Source organism: Delphinapterus leucas, chromosome 8, assembly GCF_059928025.1.
Source record: "Delphinapterus leucas isolate spDelLeu-1000000601 "Yukka" chromosome 8, BTC_Dleu_Yukka2, whole genome shotgun sequence".
In the NCBI taxonomy this organism is placed as follows: domain Eukaryota; kingdom Metazoa; phylum Chordata; class Mammalia; order Artiodactyla; family Monodontidae; genus Delphinapterus; species Delphinapterus leucas.
The window spans coordinates 60,739,052-60,762,914 of record NC_143136.1 but is presented as its reverse complement, the minus strand read 5'-3'; the positions used below and the strand labels follow the sequence as shown (position 1 = coordinate 60,762,914).

At 40.2% G+C, this 23,863-nt stretch overlaps 1 protein-coding gene across 3 annotated transcripts in view; it reads left to right on the top strand.

Annotated features, from left to right (window-relative positions):
• Positions 1 to 23,863, top strand: part of METAP1D (methionyl aminopeptidase type 1D, mitochondrial) — a 78,212-nt gene that overhangs the window by 19,509 nt on the left and 34,840 nt on the right. Inside the window, exon 1 of one of the 3 annotated variants that reach the window (XM_089916665.1) lies at positions 3,020 to 3,815. The exons of the other annotated variants lie outside the window; for them this stretch is intronic. Coding sequence (XP_089772791.1) covers positions 3,803 to 3,815 — 13 coding nt within the window. The 5' untranslated portion in view covers positions 3,020 to 3,802. Of the gene's footprint in view, positions 1 to 3,019; positions 3,816 to 23,863 lie in introns of those variants that run through there. 3 annotated transcript variants of the gene reach the window in all.

Below are 23,863 nucleotides of genomic sequence, written 5' to 3'. Positions count from 1 at the left end.
ATGTAATGATCAAAATCTTTCTCTTTTAAAGATAACTTTTAAAATATAGTCAGAAATTTTCATACCTTTTAACTCAATTATTTAATTCCACTTCAACAAGTCTATATTCAGAAAATAACTAGAGATGCTGGCAAAGATTTCATTTTAAGGATGTCTATTACAGTATTAATCATATTAGCGAAGAACTGGAAACTCCCTAAATGTCTAAAAAAATAGAGGAATGATTAAATTATGATACATCTGTAAGATGAGAGAGTCTATTATATAGTCGCTAAACTACTTCTAATTCATCTCCACACTACACTCAGGTGGCTTTTTAAGTAGCACATTGGATCATTTCACTTCCTCTTAAACCTCTCCTTGGCTTCCCATTGCACTCACCATGAAAATCCTGACCTCCAAGGCTTTGTCTTATCACCCCAACTCTCCAGTCCCTCCATTTCTGTCTACTGGCCTGCTTTTCAGGTGCTCTCATTCCCTAAGCCCTTTCCTCCCCAGGACCTTTGCACATGAACTTCTCTTCCCCAGCTGTTGTCTGGCTAAGTCCTGCTTGTTCTTGAGGTCTTAGCTTCATCAAAGGGATTTCCTGACCCTCTTTACCACCCCTGTACTCCACCCCCCAGTATACTCACTCATTGTGACCTAGGCTTCTCTTTCATAATACATACCACATTTTAAAATCATATGTTCATTTGTGTGGTTGTTCTTTTAATGCCCAGGTCCCCTCTGAACTTTGTCATTTTGTTCTCCTTTCTGAGAGAGATCCTCAAGTTTATTCTCTGCCCCTTCTATTGAAGTTTTCCTTTCTGTTGTCATATTTTTAATCTCCCAGAGTCTGTTTTGTTCCCTTAAAGTTTTGTTTAAAAATAGTATTCTGTTCTTGTTTCATGGTTGCAACATGGTTTCTTGAGTATATTATTAATATACTCACCATGGTTTCTTGAGTACATTATTAATAATTTTCTAGAAATTTTCTTCTCTATATATTGTTTCCTCAGAGGTTTTTGTTTTTGTTTTTGTTTTTTGGTATTTATATTTTATATAAGAGACTTTCTCAGACATCTGGAAATCCATGGTTGCTTGCTTCTGTATAAGAATGGGGGATTTAGGGGCTTCCCTGGTGGCGCAATGGTTGAGAGTCCGCCTGCCGATGCAGGGGACATGGGTTCGTGCCCCAGTCTGGGAAGATCCCACATGCCACGGAGTGGCTGGGCCTGTGAGCCATGGCCGCTGAGCCTGCGCATCCGGAGCCTGTTCTCTGCAACGGGAGAGGCCACAACAGTGAGAGACCCACGTACCGCCAAAAAAAAAAAAAGAATGGGGGATTTAAAAATCTGAGTGGGCTCGTGAAAGACAAGGAAAGACTGAGAAACTGTCAGAGACTGTAGAAGACTAAAAAGACTTAACTAATTACATTGTGGAATCCTGGATTTGGAGGCTGGCCCAGAAAAAAGGACATTAGTAGAAAAAATGGTGAAATTCAAATAAGATCCATACTTCAGTTCATATTAATCTACTAATACTAATTTCCTGTTTTGGATGGTAAAACTCTGGTTATGTACAATGTTAACGTTAGGGTAAGCTGATTGAAGGATGTGTAGGAACTTTTTGTACCGCTGTTTCCCTTTGTACTATTTTCAAAATAGAAAATAAAAACAAGACAAACTGAGTGGAAGCTCTGAGCAAGGAATGGGGACAAGCTGCTGTGGGTCAGCTCAGCCATGGGGTGACCTGATGGGGCCATTGAATGAGAAAGTGAGAGAGATGATAAGCAGGGAGGAACAGGTTCAAAGCAGCATGGCATAAAGATCGCCCAGGCTTCAGGGAGGAGAATGATTTGGAGGAGGACTTTAGAAACTGAGAGAACAGTAGGGAAGCATTTGTAACCATTTGGGGCAAAAAATGACAGTGGCTTGGACCAGGGTCGTGGGCGTGGAGAGAAGTGAATGGTTTTAGGAGCTGTTGGTGAGGTAGACTCACAGAATGGTTGTTGCTTGGATTTGGGGATGGGGCTGATGGAAAAGGATGAGTGGTCGGGGACCCCCTGATTCCCAGGTTCTGGTTTAGGCAATTGAGTGGATTATGGTACCATTCATAGCGAACACTGGAGGGAGGACAAGGTTTGGAAGAGAATATGATCAATTTAACATGGAGAGTGTTAAGTGTGAAGTGCCCAGAGAGAGCCAAATGGAGATTTCCAGTAAGCAGAGGAGATGAACAGGTTGGGAGAGTTTGGGGAAGGGTCTCGGCTAGAGATGCAGATTTGGAAGTCATGAACATGTGGTGGCTATGTGACGGAACATATGTAAGCTCCCTAGGGGAAGGTAGTAGCTTAAGAAGAGGAGTAAGGACAGAACCCTAAGAAAAACTGATATATAAGGAGTAATCAGGGAAGGGAAGCCTACAAAAGAGGCTGAGGAGTAGCTAGAGAAGTAGGAAGCCTTTATGGGTAATTACCTTTCAGTTAATACTTTAAAGTATCATCAGATTCTGAGGTATGTTTCCAGATTCAGTATGGTTGACTTCTCTCCTCAGCACCAACCCTGCCTTTCCAAATACCTTCCAGATACCCTCACATAGAGTCCTGCTGCTACTTGACATTCAGTAAATCCAAACTAAGTCCTCCCCAGACCAGAACCAACTTATCCTCTATTCTTTCCCCTTTCTGTTAATGACACCGTCATCAGAGTCATCTTTGACTCCTTTCCGCTAATCTGTATGTGTTTAACCAATTATCAGGTTATGTAAATTATACCTCTGCAGTCTCTGGTGTCCATCCCCTTTCTTACATTCCCTATATTACCACAGAGGTTTAATCCCTCGTTACTTTTCATCTGTCCTCTTGTAATAGCCGCTTAACTGTGCAATATCCTGATTCTCCATTGCAATCCATTCTACCCTTTTAACTTCCCTAAAGAGTAATTTTTTAAAAATTTTATTGAAGTATACTTGACTTACAATGTTGTGTTAATTTCTGCTGTATAGCAAAGTGACTCAGTTATATATATATATATATATATATATTCCTTTTCATATATATATTCTTTTTCATATAAGAGCAATTTCTGATATTGGCATTAACCTACTTAAAAACTTTAATAATTTGCTTAATTAAATCTAAACTGAGCTCTTTAAACCTTTCAGAATATAGTCTTATTTTACTCTTCCAAATAAGCATACTCAATACTTTAGCAAAAACAAAACCATTCGACACTTCATATACTCCGGCCTTTCATAACTCTACACTTCTGTTCATGCTTTACCCTCAGCCTATTATGCTGTTCCTTTGCCCTTCATTTTTGTCAAAAGCCTCTCTGTATATCAAGGGCTACGTCAAGCACCACCTTCTCTATAGAGCCTCTGCCTCTCTTGGTCTTCCCTAATAATTGCCATCTTGCCTGTCTGCCTCCCTTCCTTCCTTTCTTCCACCAATATTGGAACCCTACCAGTTGGGGAAGTTGCAGGAAACTGAAGTCATTCTGGCTATTTCAAGCAGAAGTGCCTTTAACATGGAAACTGGGTGTCCATAATTGTTGGGAGGTTAAAGAAACAGCCTGTTGGCGGAGCGTGCGGGAACAACTTCCAGAACAGCTCCTCCTTTCCTCCAGAACCAGCCCACCAGGTGAGTTAAGCTGCCACCACCTCCAACTGCTTCTGAATACTCACGAAGCCGATGTGGGATGCTAGGATGCTGCTCAGAAAACCCTTACATTTCCCCATCGTGCTCACCAGCAGAAGAAAGAATAGCAGAAGCAGCAAGAATGAGGCCGCCATCACACTCCCCACTTCAGATCTCCCATGAATGTTTCTAACTGGTAAGGTGAAATTCAGATGTAGAACCTTGATGTTGGGGAGTCTGGGACACATAGTTCTCAGCTATTGAGTCTCCACAGTACAGAAGACAACTGAGGAGGAGGTTGGAATGCATGCTGAGACGATCATTTTTTCCACAGACACTTAGTGTGAGCCATGGGCTGTTATATTTGTAATAGTTTTCACACTAACCTTGTCACACCAGTGGATTATCAAGTCTGCTAGGATAGGAGTATGAATAATTCCTCTACCCCCTCCCAGTAAATACACAAGTTTCTATAGAGGGTAAGAACTAAATAACTATTTGCTATATGAGTGAAACTGAGTCATCTTGCCAAGACTAGCATCATTACTTGGATATAAGGGAAAACCTTTTAATATTAACCCAAGACAAGACAAGGGAGTAATTAAAAGGAAGTCTAAAAAACTCCAGAGGAAATTTCAGTTTGTTTATGTACAAAACAGAAGATTCTAGCTACAAATTGCTTCTTTTTTCTAACACTGAAGAGAAGAGAGTCTGTAGATGGTTCTAATGTCATTGAATAAGAAATGTCCTGTGGGGGAGGTGCAATTGCCATTGATGTTTGAAATGAGAAAACTCAGGGTAGTAGATGGAATTGAGTCCTGTAAACTTGTGTCTGCTTATTAAGAACAGAAATAGATGACTTACTGTGATGATTAAAAGAAAAAGAAAAGTAAAACAAAGTTACTAGAAAATAGATGCCTCTGGAAAATAAGGAGGACTTTCATGTCACGGATAACCAAGGTGATCAACTTGACTTTGTGGCTATGGACAGATTTATGAGGATGTAAGGACTCTAATAATAAATTGCAGTCAGGGTTTGAAGGATAACTTATTAAGATACAACAAATAAGATAAATTGTATTAGAAATCTTTTCTTTATCTGAGATAAGAGGCTCACTTAAGAGATACTTCCATAAGTAGTGCAGAGGTAGGACCATAAAACTAAATAAGGAGTGGTAACTTCAGCTCTGGGTATAACACCATGTGACCTTAGACAGGTCCCTTAGTTAGCAGCCTGTGGCTTCAGCTGCCATTCCTTTGCTGATTGATCTCTCTGTCTATTCATTCCCCAAAGCTCACTGTCCTCTAGGCTATCCCAGTGGTTCTAACTGTATTGTGCATTTAGAATCACAAGAGTCTTTAATGTCTTCCCACAGTTCTTTAAACTCCTTATTTTAGAACACAAATCTCTTCATATTTTGACCCTGTGTGCATCTCTAATCTTGTGATGGGCACTCTTCCCTCAAGCCATAACACCTATAGATTTTACAAAGACTACTCTTTGTGTGAAATACATATACCACGACTATCCTCATCTGGCACTACATTTATGCTCATTCTTTAAAATTCATCTCAAGTACACTTTGATTGATAATGCACCATCTCTTTGTACCAGCAGCATCCTTAGCGTACCTCTAGTGCTGTATTGTAACCATGGGTTAATCGGTCTATCTTTTTTTCCCTTCTAAGCAATAAATTACTTGAGCATAGGGATTCTGAGTAGTAGGTATGGAGAGGGGCCTGGGAATCTGCATGTTCAACAAGCTCCTTGGGGAATTCTGAAGGCTCAGACCTCAGTTGTCTTTTTTTTAACGATATCCTCAGTATCTTTATTTTATTTTATTTTTAAAACATCTTTATTGGAGTATAATTGCTTTACAAGGTTGTTAGTTTCTGCTGTATAACAAAATGAATCAGCTATGCATATACATATATCCCCATATCCCCTCCCTCTTGCGTCTCTCTCCCCCACTCCCTATCCCACCCCTCTAGGTGGAAACAAAGCACCGAGCTGATCTCCCTGTGCTATGCAGCTGCTTCCCACTAGCCATCTATTTTACATTTGGTAGTGTATATATGTCCATGCCACTCTCTCACTTCGTCCCAGCTTACCCTTCCCCCTCCCCATATCAGACCTCAGTTTTAATTGGTTTCTAAGATCTATTTCAACTCTGAAATGTCAAGGCTTTTCTTCCTTGCATTTTTAAAAATAAATTTATTTATTTTTAGCTGCACTGGATCTTCGTTGCTGCTCACGGGCTTTCTCTAGTTGCGTTGAGCGGGGGCTACTGTTCGTTGAGGTGCGCAGCCTTCTCACTGCGGTGGCTTCTCTTGTTGTGGAGCACGGGCTCTAGGCACGCGGGCTTCAGTAGTTGCAGCACGCAGACTCGGTAGTTGTGGCACACAGGCTTAGTTTCTCCGCAGCATGTGGGATCTTCCCAGACCAGGGCTGGAACCCGTGTCCCCTGCACCGGCAGGAGGATTCTTAACCACCGCCACCAGGGAAGCCCCTTTCCTTTCAGTTTAACGGGTGTTGAGGAGGGGAGAAAAAGATTTTGGGTAGTTGATTAAAGCCAAAAAAAGACTGCCTATGCAGTCCTCTTCCATGCCCACTGTAAGATTGCTTATTATACTGAATGTAGGATAAGGTAGATAAGTAGAAATAAGATAAATTCCCTGATTTCATTTAAGAGTGTTGGCTTAATCTGTTCAACTTTTTATTCATTAATTCTGAGACTGTTGAGGGCTTGCCATGTGTCATTGTTCTAGTCGTTTGTTGCACATCAATGAACAAAACAGACAAAAATCCCTACCCTCAAGGAGCTTGCATTGATAGGCAATAAATAAATATGTTAAGTAAATCACAGAGTATTTTAGAAGGTGATAAGCAATGTGGAGAAAATGGAACAGGGAGGGAGGACTTTCTTTTACTTTGTCAGTGCTTAGTAATAAGTTACTAGAGAAAATAATTTATTTAATTTGAGCTGTTTAAATAAGCCATACTTTAAAAGGCAGAATTTAACCTGCACCCAGTCAGAACAGAGCTTGGGATTTGCAAAATTCAAGTCTACTTTCCGTTTATAAAATTGACAATAACTGTCTTTCCCATTATGTTATTATATGTCAGTAGGAGAGAAATAATTTAAGGAATTGCTCCCAAGGAGTCCTAGTAAATTATGTGATTTTTTTTACCACTACAAAGAAAAAGGAAATAAGGAATTAAGCCACAAAGCAGTAAAAAGAAGTTTGTGTTTTATACTAATCTGCAAGGCTGATTTAATTTTATTATTTTTTAAAAAAAGAAATCCACTTCATTCCAAAGCCTCTTTTCTTATCTCTCCACTTCCCCTTTTTAATTTTCGGTTTGGATTTTCCTGTTTAGATAAAAAGTATGGGTCCTTTTAGAATTTATAGGGAAGCCTCATCATATGCTTGAGAAGCACAGGACTTCAGCTTTACGTGTCTGGGGCGCTCAGGACTAGGCTAGTTTCGTGGGGAGAATCACGTATCCATCTTTACTTTCAAATAACTTAATCAAAAGATCAAACATTTCACTGTAAACAGTCTTAAAAGTCAAACTAATGTCACCTGCAGAGGCAGCTAAAAGAATGATGAGTATTGTTTTGCACAGCAGTTGAAACTGTTTTCAAAGTCCTTCCACAATGAGGTAGAAAACGACTTTTCTCGCACTCCTTAAAAACTAGAGCTGTGTGGTAATTCTGATGACTGTCAGTTCCTGTGGGGTGTTTACACAAAGGTACTTTTAAATGAAGAGACATTTTTAGAGCAATTAGAGACGAGGCTAGACAGAGAATAGCTGGCTCAGGGGCCTGGCAGGTCGGGGTTAAGGTTTATTGACAGGACAGGGTCAGGCGTCTGCTCAGCCACCACTGCCCCTCCTACCTGCCCTCCGGATACATCCAAGACCTCAGCCAGCCTGGGCTCCCTGCTGTAAGCCAACCCCCCCTGCACAATGTGGGAAGGGAAAGAAGAAAGGAGGAAGAACAGGCGAAGTTCTGCAGAAACATTACAGTTCAGTCTTGAAATACAAGTTTGAAAATATTTATGTCTATTTTTCTGGCCCAGATGTTGTGTCACTTTAGGAAGAAGAAATTTTAAAACATACAAAGAATTGTCTGTTCTTTCAACTTTGTAGTTTGCAGTTATTGCATCCTGCAGAAAGAAATTGCCTGGCCAAAGTAGTCTTTTAATTTCATTTTTCAGTTTTGAGTTACAGGTTTCTGGCAAGCTCCCTGACCACTACTGTTACCTGGTGGCGCCTATATTTCATCAAATTTAGACGTGCAGACTACCTGGATCCAGGCCCAGATGAACTGTTGGGACTGATAAACATGATCCCACCCTGCCCCCATGCACGCTCCTGCTTTTCCCTTTAAGGGAATCTAAAACTTAGAGTCCTTGGGTCCCCAAGGGAGTTAAAAAAAAATGTGTTCTGGTATTCGGGTAGACGAGTTTGCGCTGTGGTTTTCTGTGCTGCATCTCTGCTTGCCCAGAGGCTGGTGCACATCCCAGCCGTGCCCCACTTCTCCAGTGTTGGTGATTAATGCAGGGAAAATTTTTTGTTTTTAATAAAAACAAGCAGAGACATCTGTCAGTCAAGGCAGAATTTGTTTGACATCTTGTGATTGCTGCTTACAGAAAGAATGACAGCAGTTGTTAAACAAATAAGAAAAAAACTGCTGTTTATGGGTAGTTTGCAGATATCCTAAGGATATCCTTGTAACATTACTGCCTTCGCTTGTATAAGTAGAAAATAGTAGAATGAACAGAATCATTAATTTTTGAAATCTGGGTTGTATTAGATTTAAAGTAATAATAAAAATGGAAATATTAAGCAAATGTATTATTTTTAGCTGTGTAATATACTAGGGGCTTTTCCTTTCGTTAGAATATATTTCAAACATTTGTTTTTATGATTGCAGGGGGAGTATTAGCATTCAATGTAATTAAACTTAATTGCATTTCCTATATGATTTTTAGTCTCTTTTTAAAATGCATTTATGATTTTTTTCCTCTATACTAGCTATTCCCATACGATTGCCCTGAGAAAAGGTTATAGAAAATTTGTCTATTTGCTTGGAAACGGTCAGAAATCACGAATTAAATTTTAATTTAATTTAGAATTTTTGAAATGAAATTTGGGGATATAATCAAGTGGGAAAAGCATGAAACTCTTCAGGGTCTGAGGTTTTTGTTCTCATGCCATGTTCATGTGATCTAAGAAAAATACTTTATCTCTGTCTGGCCCAAGTTATTCTACTTGGGAAGTGTTACAATAATTTCAGTCCCTGATGATGTGGAAGTATCAGATCACATATTTCCTTAGGTACTGGGTGAGATTGGGGTTTGCTGGGAAGAGCAGAAAAGGAACTTCTGGAATGTTGGAAATAGTCTATATCTTGATAGGTATTTAGTTACACAGGTGTATGCATTTGTCAGAACTCATCAAATGATATACTTTAAGATTTAAAGATTTGTTCATATCACAGTATGTGTATTTTACCTCAAAATACAAAAAAAAAAGGAATTCTAAACACATATTTGGTTAATGTTATACGTGTTGAAATATGGGGGAGAGGGTTTACTGTCTTTGAAACTTACTTTGAAATGCCTCCAAAAGAAAAAAAAAGATGGATATAGAATGTTTAGAAATGTGATAAAGAGCAAATATAGTAAGGAGTTAATTGTAGGATCTAGGTAGTGTGAATATTTACCATACAATTCTTTGAACATTTTTTTTTTTTTTTGCGGTATGCGGGCCTCTCACTGTTGTGGCCTCTCCCGCTGTGGAGCACAGGCTCCGGACACACAGGCTCAGCGGCCATGGCTCACGAGCCCAGCCGCTCCGCGGCATGTGGGATCCTCCCGGACCGGGGCACGAACCCGTGTCCCCTGCCTCGGCAGGCGGACTCTCAACCACTGCGCCACCAGGGAAGCCCTGAACATTTTTATATGTTTGAAAATGTTCATAAAATGTTGGGGAAAAAGTGAAGGTACTGGTTATTGCTCGTTAAAGGATTTGTATACCTCCCGTTCTACCCCCCGTTCATTCAAAATTAAGCCACTTGGATTAATATCAAAAGGGGGGAGGAGTGTGAATGTGAGCCATTTAGATAAATAGAAAAATGTACCCACCTCATACTCTAGTTACTTTTGAAAGGCCGTTATCAAGCATGGAAGCCAAGAGTGTCTTTACAAACAAGAAGAGCTCTGAGAAACCCACATCATGCCCCCAACCAATGACCTCTCTGGGCAGATAAAAATTGGCCTCCAGACCCCTAACCATGGAAAAGGACATGGCCTCCTGACACATAATCTTCACCACTGGTAAGCAGGTAAATCCCCTGCTGTATACCTTATACTAAGGCCCTATCAAATGAAAATGGGCTTTCGGTTTTCAGCCAAATCTCAGGGATTTGGCCATGAACACCTCTGCTTTTATCAGAATGCCAAGCTATCTCTTACATCCTGATAGAGGCCTCTTTTTAAAGATGTCTTATATGGGACCTCTGTGATACTTATGTTGTGTGTGTGTTAATCTTGAAGGGTCAAAAGGGTAAATTGGTTCTGGTGAATTTGAACCAAACTTTTAAAAGCTAATGATAATACATTTTTAAATGAGGCCATGTTGCTCAGTTGGTGCTTGAACAGTAAACTGGAAAGTCAAGATTTGAGAGGCTCAAAGATCTCAATTCTTTCAGGGTCTCAGAATGAACTCTGGCCAGTTAATTTATCTCCATTCATTGATTTTCTCACTTGGAAAATGAGAAATGAAACCTGGCACAAAATGCCCGGTCAGGGGTTCTGAAACTTTAGTGTGTGTAAAAATCATTTAGTTTGTTAGAGATTCCAGCTTCCAACACCTGGGTTTTCTGAATCAGTAGGTCTGGGGCAGAGCTCAGAAATCTGCATTTTAATAAATGCCTGGTGTGATACTGATGTAAATATTGGACCACGTGAAAACCAGCATAGGTGTGTTTTGATGGGTACTATGTTAACTGATAGAATCTTGTATTATTTTAGCTTTTTCTTAGGGAGAATTTTACACATACACTAAAGTAGAGAGAATGGTAAAACGAACTTCCATGGACCCATCACCCAGCTTCAACATTCTTAGTTCACTTCTACCCCTGTCTACTCCCTATACACTTCATCCACGGATTATTTGCAGAAGCAAATCTTAGACATATCATTACATCCATAAATATTTTAGTAGGGGGATTCTCTGGTGGCGCAGTGGTTGGGAGTCCGCCTGCCGATGCAGGGGACGCGGGTTTGTGCCCCGGTCCAGGAGGATCCCGCATGCCGCGGAGCGGCTGGGCCCATGAGCCGTGGCCGCTCGGCCTGCGCGTCCGGAGCCTGTGCTCCGCAGCGGGAGGGGCCACAACAGTGAGAGGCCTGCGTACCGCAAAAAAATATATATATATACCATATTAAACCTTACAAAATTAGAGAATAATTCCCTAGTATCAAATATGTCTGTGTCTAGATTTCCTTGATTCTCTCTTTTTTTTTCCCCCCACAGTTGATTTGTTGGCATCAGGAACCAAACACAGTCTACACATTGCATTTGATTGATGTGTCTCTTTAATCTTTTAATCTAGAGGTCCCCCTTCCCTGCTTTCTTTCTTTCCCTTGTGATTTATTTGCTAAAGAAACTAGGCCATTTGTTCTGTAGATTTTCTCAGTCTAGATTTTCTGACTGGATCCCCATGATGTCATTTATCATTTTTCTTTCCCCTGTATTTCCTGTAAATTCCATCACTTCCATCCTGAAGTCTGATCAGATTAAAGTTCAGTCTGGGGGCTACAATGCATCATTGGTCATGTCGTATACTTCCATCAGGAGGCACAGGTCTGGTTATCTCTCTTCATGTCGTGTTAGCAGCTGTTGATGATCATTGCTGAGATCTGTCCTTACGTAGGGAGAGCCCCATATTTTGACTCTAAGTATTTCATGGAAGAACCTTCTCCCTCTCATCATGGATATTTCCTTTTCTAAGTTAGGCTTTTAAAGCTTTCACAGCTTTCACAGTGAACCCATAGCTGCCTACTTAGACATTGTGTTTGCTACAAAAAGCAGAAAGGCTTTCTTGCTTTCACATCTTAGTCTTATTTTCACAATATAGTAATCTTTAAAATTTGTCCTAGTGCCTTCAACATTTATTTCAGTTTCTGAGACATATTAAGATGAATGGATGACCACACAATTGAGCAGAAATTTGGGGGCCCTGTAATGAAACCACAGTTGCAGGCAAGGTGACCTGGTATAAGTACAAGTGAGTAAGAGCCTCCAGTTCTGTACCATCATCCCACCCTGAGGGGAAGGCGATGAGTTTTTAATACCTATATTTATTTACTTTGTCCTGAAAGCAAACATTTGGTTTCTGGATCAGGGGCAGACAATTATTACTTATAACAGTAACCATATTGGTTCCCTATACCCCAGTTTCCTCCTTGAGAGCAATGTGAAGGGGTCTAAAAGAATGAATTGGATATGCCAAGATCTCTCCAGGAACTGGGAATGAATGGGTTCATTCCTTCATTCAACAAACACATACTGATGGTCGAGTGTATGCAGACACTGAGCCAGCTCTGGAGAGGATGGTAAATACTACAGTACTCCCAACCTAATGCATAAAACCATATACCTCTGTGCCTAGAATTAGCCATCAAGTCTCATCCTATACTTATAGGTAATCAAATATATATATTTGTACATATGTGTGTGTATTTGATGTTATATATGTATGTGTATACAATTTTATATCTATATAAGCACATGTATGTGTGTATTTGATTTTATATATGTGTGTATATAATTTTATACATATATAGGCACATATATGTGTGTGTTACTTGATTTTCCCCTCTGACTTACATTATAATTTCAAAAATCATTTCCTTAAATCATAGAGTTGCTCATCTTATCTTTAGTTCTTCTCAGCCATTTCTACCTTAGCGATGAGATCCGTATAAACCCAGCCCAGAATCCTGCCAAAGTGTGTTCTTAAGTCTTTGTTCTATCCTGAATTCTGTACCATTTGGAATTAAACCAACTCATTTGAAATAGAAAAAAAAAAAATCGTTTTCGGGCTTCCCTGGTGGCGCAGTGGTTGAGAGTCCGCCTGCCAGTGCAGGGGACGTGGGTTCGTGCCCCGGTCCAGGAAGATCCCACATGCCGCGGAGCGGCTGGGCCCGTGGGCCATGGCCGCTGAGCCTGCGCGTCCGGAGCCTGTGCTCCACAACGGGAGAGGCCACAACAGTGAGAGGCCCGAGTACCGCAAAAAAAAAAAAAACAAATCGTTTTCTTCATTTGTAATTTATCTACAGATGTCATTTGCACTGACGTTTGCGTGAAGTTTTCTCATCTCCAGCTTCTCAGGTAGCAAGTGAATTAGCTATACTTTATACCCACTTTGGAGTTTGCTCATGTGACTAGCTTTTTTGAAGAGAAAGTGAAATCCAAATTGGGAAAATTAGACTCTGAGAAGAAAATCCCAGTGCAAAGTACTAAATATTTCCTCAGGCTGAAGAGACCTACAGCAGGACGAGGGACAGACCCAACAGCTGTGGTAGGTGCTGTGGATTAGGTCTGGTAGAGCAGGCACCCTAATAGGGGAGATGCAAAGACACAATTAGACAAATGCGATAACTCCGCAATGGGAAAGTGCTTGGAAGGAAATAAAGTTAAGAGGTAGTGAGTAACGGGGGAGACCACTTTAGAGAGAGCGGTCCCAGAAGGCCTCTTCGATGAAGTGACATTTGAGCTGAGGCCTGAAGGATGTGAATGAGCCAGTGACGTGAGGAGCTAGTGAAAGAGCAGATGCAGAGATGAGAAAGGACTTAGTATGTCTGAGAACAGAAAGGGGGCCTGGTGGCTGGCTGGCCGTGAGTGACAGGGGGAGTGGAGTGTGAGAGGTAGGCAGACGCCAGACCACGCCAGGACCATGTCAACTCTGAGAAGCTGGAATTAATGTTCTAAAAGCAGTTAACAAACATTGAAGAATTTTAAGCAGGAAAACTTAGTAATTATCTTCACTTAGGCTTTTTTTCTACACATGTGCAAACCTCTGTGTGTGTGTGTGTGTGTGTGTGTGTGTGTGTTTTGTTTTTTTTATTTTTTGGCCACTCCTCGCAGCTTGCAGGATGCGGGACCTTAGTTCCCCAACCAGGGATCGAACCCATGCCCTCCACTATGAAAGCGCAGATTCCTAAGCACTGGACTGCCAGTGAATTCCCTATGTGTGTTTCTAATGGTAGCTTGCTGTAGGTGATCTGCAATTTGCTCTTTCATTTACCAATAACATCATGGGCATCTATGAAAGGAAGATTTATAAGGAAAAATAAGTTTGATTTGCTGTGAACAACATGACAAATAGATGTAGATATGTAAGAACTTGAAGCTGTGGCTAAAAATCAGTTTCCTAGGGGTAAAAAATGGACAGTGCTTGCTTTTAATGTCCATTATAGATACAAATTCACTTCAGTAACTTAAGAACATTAAAGACATATTCTAACTTGATTCTTGATTTTTTCATAAGCTTATCATGATTAGTATATTACTTTAATCATGTATTTATTGTTAAAACAACTTTATAGGCCATTTTTAGTCTTCTAGATACAGCACAGCTTGAACAAAGAAGGAAGATAGAAGAATAAGAATTCAGCAGGAAGTGTATGGTCAAACCATAACAAACCAAGAGAGATGATCAATAAACTCCACAGAGAATGTGTCACCTTGAGAAGTGTGGTTTACTATTGTCAACAATTATAAATGTACATATTTATTCACTTTTAAAACATATTTAATTTTTGTAAAAATAGACCTAAAAACCCTTAAACTGTAAAAACTCCGGCATCTTTTTGTTCTTGCCCATTTGTAAAATCTAAGCAAAAGCTTAAACAGGAGAAACTGTCTATATTACAGTAAAGCAAAGACAAGGATTATGTTTTCTGGTCTTAGAGTCCCCTGTAGTATGGGCTTTATGCCAAACATTTTCTAAAATAGCAGGTGAATGAAAAAACTATAGGCTACAAAAATAACTGCCTCGAACTCATGAAACCTGACGTAGCTAATTTTTAAGCCTACGTTAAAAAACATATTGCAGAGCTGGAAATGAACTAAAGCAGGCAAGAAGTAAGGGGCCTGAGGATGTGTGACACAGCACTGCTATCACATTACAGGAGGGATATCTCAGACAAAACCCCTGTCTGCACTCTTAACCCATGAACCCTGGCCCCAGCCTTCAGCATTTGGAAGTATCTTTTAAGTTCAAATCGTTGATATGCTTCTGGTTTTGTAATAAAGTCACAAGCAATAGTTATGCACTCATCAGTTACCTTTCTGCCTTTTATGGCAAATTGGAGACCCTGGAGCAACATCGATTAGTGAGAAATATTCTGTTTCTTAATAAAATCTTTCATGTAACTTTCTCCTGTACTTAAAAATGGAAATATAGGGACTTCCCTGGTGGTGCAGTGGTTAAGAGTCCACCTGCCAATGCAGGGGACACGGGTTCGATCCCTGGTCTGAGAAGATCCTACGTGCCGCAGAGCAACACTGCCTGTGAGAAGAGTAGCCCCCGCTCGCCGCAACTAGAGAAAGCCCGCGTGCAGCAACGAAGCCCCAACACAGCCAAAAAAAAAAAGTAAATATATTTAGCTTCTCCAAACATTTATTTGTATGGGACGCTTTTGCTAAAAGGTATCTTAATTCCACAATTAAACACTCACCGACGTGTATGTATGTATGATACCTCAAGAAATCTTCCTGTTGCTTACTTTTAAGAAATTGTTTTATGGAATAAGTACTCAAGATAATAATTTAGAGATATTTTATTGTAAGTGCTCATCATTTTCAAAAACTCATAATTCAGAAGTATTTCACTGGAAAGGGAGACTAAAGACATTTATAGGTTTTTTTCCCCCCAGAGCTTCATGTTTATGAAACAGATTGTTAACAGTGGTGTAACTGAAAACACTGGAAGGGTCCCCTGGCCCCCAAATATCTCCACTCTACAGCCTGTTTGAATCTAAAATTTCCTACAATTAGAATCATTCCTTCGGATTAAGGCAATATCCACACAAAGCCTTTGTTTAATAGGCGTTATCATTCCTGTGTTTTGCTGAGACTGGATTTGAAGGAATGAGTTGGTATGTTTTTAATAGTCTTAGTGAAGAGGTGGAGGGGAGGGTGGGCATTCTTGGTGGGAGAGAAGGGAGACACGCCAGTACCAAGGGCTCCAAAAGAGGGCTTTAGGGTGTGGGAAAGGCAGAGCCCCTACTTCCTAAATATGAAATGACTGCTTATGTGGGCGCTGCATTTAAAACTAATTGTACTGTATCATCTAAGTTGTAGAATGGGTATAATCAGATGGGCCGTGTCATTCGTGAACACTTCTGTCTCTTTTGGAGCAGGATGCCACAGGGTGTGCAGAATAACTTGGCATCTTCACTGCCTCCACTGTCTGGGGGGAAAGTCCAGAAAACAGTCTAGTTGAATTCTTAGACGGATTTTTGGCAAGAACACAAGGTCATTTTATACAGCTTGTCTCCCATGTTTTTCACTGAGTGTCTGAAAGAAAAGGGAGAATTTGTGGACCTGATTAAAACAAGGAAGTAACCCAGTGACTTAAAGAGGCACGCTGTGGAATTTGAATCCTAAAATACAGCCCTCCCTGGCTGACTTTTCAGCCATGGGAATAACCAGTTGCTTCATTGTGTGTTTTGTCAAAGTGCCTCAGCCATTTGGCCAGCCTGATGGTTACCTGCTGCCTCTTTTTATAGCCTCTGTGTCCTTTGTTGTTGCCCCGCTGGTCAAACATGTGTAACGGTGCCCTAGGGCACCAAGTGTGCCCTCAGGGAGCTAAGTGCTGCCAGATGTGGGAAGCAAGGGTTGATTCACATGGCCATAATTTCCAATAGCTAATTTTACCTGTTTTCTTTCGGTTTTGGGTTTCTTTCTTAAAGAAAAATCCATTTGGAGTTGGGTCCCCCCCGCTTTAAATTGCAGTCTTGTTACCTCTAATCTTCCAGCTCCACCCCACCCCCCAAATGAAAGTGTGAGAAGAAAAGGATGGAGGAGATATGTGATTTATTAAGCCTGGGTGACTAATGTTTTTACTTTATGATAAAAATTAATAGAATGTTTCTGTTTCACTGGACTCTGACCAGTATTTTTACTTCAAAGTGCAATTAAGTTTCACTGACTCAATCTTTCATATAGAAATTATTTACACAGAAATAGATAATATTTTAGATCAGAATCTTTTAGATAGAAATTTTATCTAATCTCTGATTAAGAACACTGAATTTATTGTTGAGAGCTCTGAGCTTTTAACTAGCTATTCTGAAAACTGGTTAAGTAGAGAGGAAGAATCAAGCCATTAGCTTGATTTCCTGTATGAACTGAACATCAGGATGGCCAAATACGTAGTCTAAAAAAAGAAAGGATTTCTTTACAGAAATATTCCTGCCAACGAATTAAAAAGTACTGATGAAATATTACCACTTGGCAAACCCCTAATGAATTAATGGATCTAGGCACTGACCATCAGTGGCTGCTAACATCACAAAAAGAGAGACATCTGTCAGAGACCTCCCCTTAAATATTCTTGCTAAAAAAACTGAATTTGAATCAAAACAAGTCCCTGGGTTTAATATCAGTCTATAGGAAATATAAGGGACAGAGACACCACTAGATATAACTAGTGAATTCCAGTGTGAGGAAGATGCTAAGGACAAAGAAATTCATTTCTTTAACAAATAAATTACATGGAAGAAAAAATAAAAGAGGAATTGATTAAACAGGCATAAGAGATGTCAATCAAATGCAATGTGTAGATCTTCTTTGGATCCTATTTTAACAAATCATTTGTTTAATAAAAAATTGAATTATATATAATTATATATATATAATTTTCATATATATGACAAAAGGAGAGTATCTGAAGACTACAAATATTTGATATATTAAGGAATTAATATTAATTTTTTAATATGATAAGGTTATATTGTTAAATCATTAAAGAGTTCTCATCTTTTAGATATACATACTGAAATATTTACAGATATGATATCTGGGATTGGCTTCCAAATAATTCAGTGGGAAGGGAGAATGGTTGTAGATTAAACAAGATCAGCATGAGTGGATAATTGTTAAAGCTAGATGATGGGTACATGGTTCGTTGTAGTAATCTGTCTACTTTTGCATATGTTTCTAATTTTCTATTTTTAAAAAAAATTTTTTTAAAATAGGCTTAGGGCCTTCCCTGGTGGTGCAATGGTTAAGAATACGCCTGCCAAGGCAGGGGACACAGGTTTGATCCCTGGTCTGGGAAGATCCCACATGCTGTGGAGCAAATAAGCCCGTGTGCCACAACTATTGAGCCTGCGCTCTAGAGCCCGCGAGCCACAACTACTGAAGCTCACACTCCCTAGAGCCCACGCGTCACAACTAATGAGCCCACGTGCCGCAACTACTGAAGCCCTCGCACCTAGAGAGCCTGTGCTCTGCAACAAGAGAAGCTACCACAATGAGAAGCCCGCGCACCGCAACAAAGAGTAGCCCCCGCTCGCCACGACTGGAGAAAGCCCACGCGCAGCAACAAAGACCCAATGCAGGCAAAAATAAATTTTAAAAAAAAACTCAAAAAAAAGAAATAGGCTCAGGTTTGAAACTTAGATCTGCCACTTGTAACTTTTGTGATCTTGTGCAAATCCCTTAACCCCCTTGAGGCTCAAGGGTTTTTTGCCTGTAAAATACATACAAGAATGTCTTCCCGGTTTACCTTACACAAGTTGTTGGACCAAATTAAATAATCTGTATGAAGTTATTTTGTAAATTGCTATAAACATGTCAGCTATTTTATTATTGTTATTATAAAGCTTCTGAAAGGATACAGTTTTCCTGCTAAGAAAGTTTGGTAGGTTTTTCTGCTTCAGCAAGCAGTATAGTTGTCCCATGTACGTCATATCAATTAAAAAGCCCTGGAATAAGAATATAGTTATATGGCCATCGAAGATATTTATTAACTAGTTTGTAGTAATAGAATAATTATAAGAATTCATTTTAATTTTTTTCAAATACAAATTTCTAATAGCCTGGTCAATTAAATATAATATAGATAACTATGCTATTAATTTTCACTGTGTAATAAGAATTGTGAATTATTTCTGATTTTCTATTTTACTTGATTTTTAAAAATTGCTTGAATTTAACATATTAATATTTTGAATTACTTGCATCATAATATACAGAAGCCCGATTGTTAGAATGCTTTCTCATCCTTTTTTTGGTTTATTTTGTTTTCTAGTTCTGGCTTTGTCCCTCCCTCCCTCCCCCTCTTCCCTCCTTCCCTCCTTCTTTCCTTTCTTCTTTTCCTGCCTTCTTTCCTCTCTCCCTTCTAGCACTTTATTGTGAAGTATAATATATATAGAGAAACATGTGTAAAAGGATTGGGCAATTTAACGAGTGATTGTAAAGCAAACACCTGTATTACTACTGTGCCGGTTAACACACACAAAAAAAATCAGAATGTTGCCTGTACCTCAGAAGAACTCTCATTGCCTTTCCCAGTCCAAATCTCTTTCATCTCCCAGGTAATCACAATCTTGACTTTAATAGTATTCACTTTCTTACTTTTGTTTATAGTTTTACCCCCATGTATAGATTCTTTTTTTTTTTTTAGTTTAAATATTATTAATTAATTTATTTTGGCTGCACTGGGTCTTCGCTGCTGCGCGTGGGCTTTCTCTCGTTGCAGCGAGCAGGGGCTACTCTTCGTTGCGGTGCGCGGGCTTCTCATTGCAGAGGCTTCTTTTGTTGTGGAGCACGGGTTCTAGGCACATGGGCTTCAGTAGTTGTGGCACTCGGGCTCAGTAGTTGTGGCTCGTGGGCTCTAGAGTGCAGGCTCAGTAGTTGTGGCGCACGGGCTTAGTTGCTCTGTGGCATGTGTGATCTTCCTGGACGAGGGCTCGAACCTGTGTCCCCTGCATTGGCAGGCGGATTCTTAACCACACCCCCGCCCATGTGTAGATTCTTATAGAGTATGATTCAATTTTGCCTGTTTTTGTACCTTTATATAAATAGAATCACAGATTCTCTTTTTTTCTGGCTTCTTTGACTCGACTTTATGTTTTAAATATTCATCCATATTATTGTCTGTAGGTGCAGTTCATTTATTTTGGTTGCTGTATAGCCTTCCATTTTATGAATTTATCATAATTTATCCATTCTGTTGTAGATGGGCATTTGGATTAGTTACACTTTTTTTCTATTACAGACGTTCTTGTACGTGTCTTTTGGTGCATCTCTGTACCTCTGTATGCATTTTTATGCATGTATACCTGGGATTGAACTAGTGACTTCATTCTGTTTTTCATTGTGGTTGTACCAATCGACACATTCTCCAGTAATATTTGAGTGTTTTTGTTGCCCCACGTCCTCACCTGTACTTGCATTAAGTTTTAAAATGCTTTCTTTAAAACATTATTAGTAGGACTCCCCTGGTGGTGCAGTGGTTGGGAATCCACCTGCCAATGCAGGGGACACGGTTTCGATCCCTGGTCCGGGAAGATCCCACATGCTGCGGAGCAACTAAGCCCATGTGCCACAACTACTGAGCCTGCGCTTTAGAGCCCACGAGCCACAACTACTGAGCCTGTGTGCCACAACTACTGAAGCCCATGTGCCCTGAGCCCACACGCCGCGACTACTGAGCCCACGTGCCACGACTACTGATCCCATGTGCTGCATCTACTGAAGCCTGTGCACTTAGAGTCCATGCTCCCCAACAAGAAAACCCACCGCGATGAGAAGCCCATGCACCGCAATGAAGAGTAGCCCCCGCTCACCGCAACTAGAGAAAGCCCATGCACAGCAATGAAGACCCAATGCAGGCAAAAAAAAAAAAAAAATTTATTAGTAAAAACAACATGGATAAATAAGTTTACTGTTGTCTGTTACTCATTTGCACTTATAATTTAAAAGCCTGGGTTTTATTTGAGGAGTGTGTGTGTGTGTATGTGTGTAGAGGAGTATTTTACTTTTATTTCTTTTGCCTTGGAAGACTGATCTAAGAAAGTATTGCTACAGTTTATGTGAGAGAATATTTTGCCTATGTTCTTTTCTAGGAGGGTTTTTTTTTAATTTAATTAATTAATTTATTTATTTTTGGCTGCATTCAGTCTTTGCTGTGCGCAGGCTTTCTCTAGGTGCGGCGAGTGGGGGCTACTCTTCATTGCTGTGCGCGTGCTTCTCATTGCAATGGCTTCTCTTGTTAGGGAGCACAGGCTCTAGGCATGCAGGCTTCGGTAGTTGTGGCACACGGGCTCACTTTGTGGCTTGTGGACTCTAGAGCACAGGCTCTGTAGTTGTGGCACATGGACTTAGTTGCTCCACAGCATGTGGGATTTTCCTGGACCAGGGATCGAAACCGTGTCCCCTGCATTGGCAGGCAGATTCTTAACCACTGTGCCGCCAGGGAAGCCCCACTTGCTAAATTTCATCTTCCTACCTAACCACTACTGCTCTGGAGACCAGAGGGAAAAAATAATATAACTTTAAAAAAGGAGAGAGCATTTATGTACCTTTTTCATTCAAAGTGATACTATACCTATAATGAATGATAGCTCAACTTCTTGATTGCTATGTGCCAGGTGCCATAATGATAAATACTTAATACATATGAACTTATTTAATCCTCACAATTAAAAAATTTTTCCCTTTTTATTAACAGGTAGAGAAACTGAGGCACAGAATGATTAAGTAACTTGCTGAAGGTTGGCAGCTAGTAAATCTTAGAGCCAGAACCGAAGTTAGACAATCCAGCTCCCCTGGCTCCATCTAAGTTATTATTAACCAGACGTCCTGCCCATATTGGTGAACTCCAGTTAGAGTGACAGTAGTCCCACCGAGCCACCATGTTTCCTCTCAAGGTGGCTGTACTGGGGCTTGAGGTGTTCATTCTGGTGCTAAGGGTCAGGGAAGTGGGGTTGCTTGAATTTCAAAACAGACTTGCTTCCTTTCACTTGCTCTAGATGTTGGAAGAAGCTGAAGCAGCATGAGGATCCTAGCTCTGGGGCTGGTACAGATTTTATGAGAAGGAATGAGATGTGGCCTACTCTCCTCTCTAGCATTTTCAGGGCCATTCAACCTCCATCCCCTTTCCAGTGGGAGATGGAGAGGAAGAGGCTGAGAATGGGAGGTAGAAGGCCATAGAGAGGACATTTCACTTTCCCTCCTTGTCCATGTAGAACATGTTTTCCTCTAGAAACCACACTGTAAATGGCAGCAACATTCCCAGAAAATCCATAATGTAGCTAAAATATCAGGTGTTTGCAGCTGAATTGTTTCCTAGCTTTTTCTTTTCATTGCAAATGTGTAGTATTTCAGTTATATTATGGGCAAATGGGCTAGCCTAGAACTTAGACACATTGCTTATGTAGGAAAATGCTTTCCTAACATCTAAGACCACATATTTATCTTGGTGTAGAACTAACTTTTTCCATAGTATGGATCACTGACTACCTGAATATCCTGTTCCAAGCAAACCGTACAACATGGATTTGTTTGATAGTAAAGTGAAAAACATCTCTAATAGGATAGGGAATCAATTTATATGGACACACTGTGATGGGGACCAAGCTTTAATAAGCTAAGATATTTTAAAATCCCAGCAATACAAATATCCATGTGCTTTTCATTTGTCGTATATGGGCTTTTATTTACCAGCCTACATAGAACATTGAAACATTGATGTTGCCACCTGAACCACTTTTAGATCTTCAGATTTGTATGGCAAAAGGAATGATAATTATGATCTGCTACAGGCTAGAATAATTCAAAAGGAAATGTGCATTACTAATATGGCAGAGCTCATAAATTCTTAATGTCAGTTTGCCATTTGTGGCTGAAAATTGCAGTCAGGCTGGTTGGCTAGAGGCAAAAAGACTAGAGTTACATAATATTTATGAGGTCTGAAGTTAGCGTCACCAAACCCAAATACTGCCAGCCTTTCAGATAACTCAGTGAGGTCAGCATCATCTAGTCATGGCAATGGAGTTGAGAGCAGAGTGGATTTGGTAATAATGACACATTAATTCTAGGTGTAAATTCTGTCGATGTCAGTCCACTGCTACCCCCTTTACAGGATTTATGGCCTTCCTGTTTTATGTATTATCCCTGAAATACTTACCTGAGGGGCCCCATACCATTGTGCAAAAATCTACTTGCTGCCTAAGGTTTTATGACACAGAGGTGGAAATGGAACTTCCCTCACTGCAGTGTTTCTCCAGCACTTCCAGTGTTGAACTTCCATGAAGACTTCCTGCCTCTCTGTACATCACCATGATGGCCAAGCCCCAGACACTTTTCAGATCCCAGCCAGCACCTTATATCACACTGTGCTCAGAAAGAGTTTGGTGTCCAAACCTGTGCTATAATGTACTTTAGGAGTTTTACTTGCGTAACATATGAGCAGTTAAAACTCAACCCCAGGTTTACTCCAAAGAAGGATGCATGGCTGTAAACTGCAAATTAGAAATGTGTGAATAACTCTGCAGTTTCTACCATCAAGAAGCATCAGTCCTGGGGCTGTTCCTAACAGGAGCAATTGCAGATCAATGCTCATTTTAAATACTTTGCTTTTTCATTGTAAACAGCATGCTAGATTTAGAATAACTCTTCTATTTCCTACACTTTCTGAATTCTTTTATTTTATTTTATTTTTGGCTGCGTTGGGTCTTCGTTGCTGCGCACGGTCTTTTCTCTAGTTGCGGTGAGCAGGGACTGCTCTTTGTTGAGGTGCGCCGGCTTCTCATTGCGGTGGCTTCTCTTGTTGTGGAGCACAGGCTCTAGGTGTGCAGGCTTCAGTAGTTGTGGCTTGTGGGCCCTAGAGCACAGGCTCAGTAGTTGTGGCTCACAGGCTTAGTTGCTCCGCGGCATGTGGGATCTTCCTGGACCAGGGCCTGAACCTGTGTCCCCTGCATTGGCAGGCATATTCTTAACCACTGCACCACCAGGGAAGCCCTCTTTGAATCTTTAGGAAAGCTATTTTTCTTTTTTAGTGCTAGACCAAATGCTCTTTAAATTTTTTTGTTATTGAAAATTTCAAATATAGGTAAAAGTAGAGAAAAGGGTAAAATCCTCCATGCTATTACCTGTGGATCAGATATTTATAATGCAAAAAAGTAGTCATTTTTTTCTGCCAAATATATGTC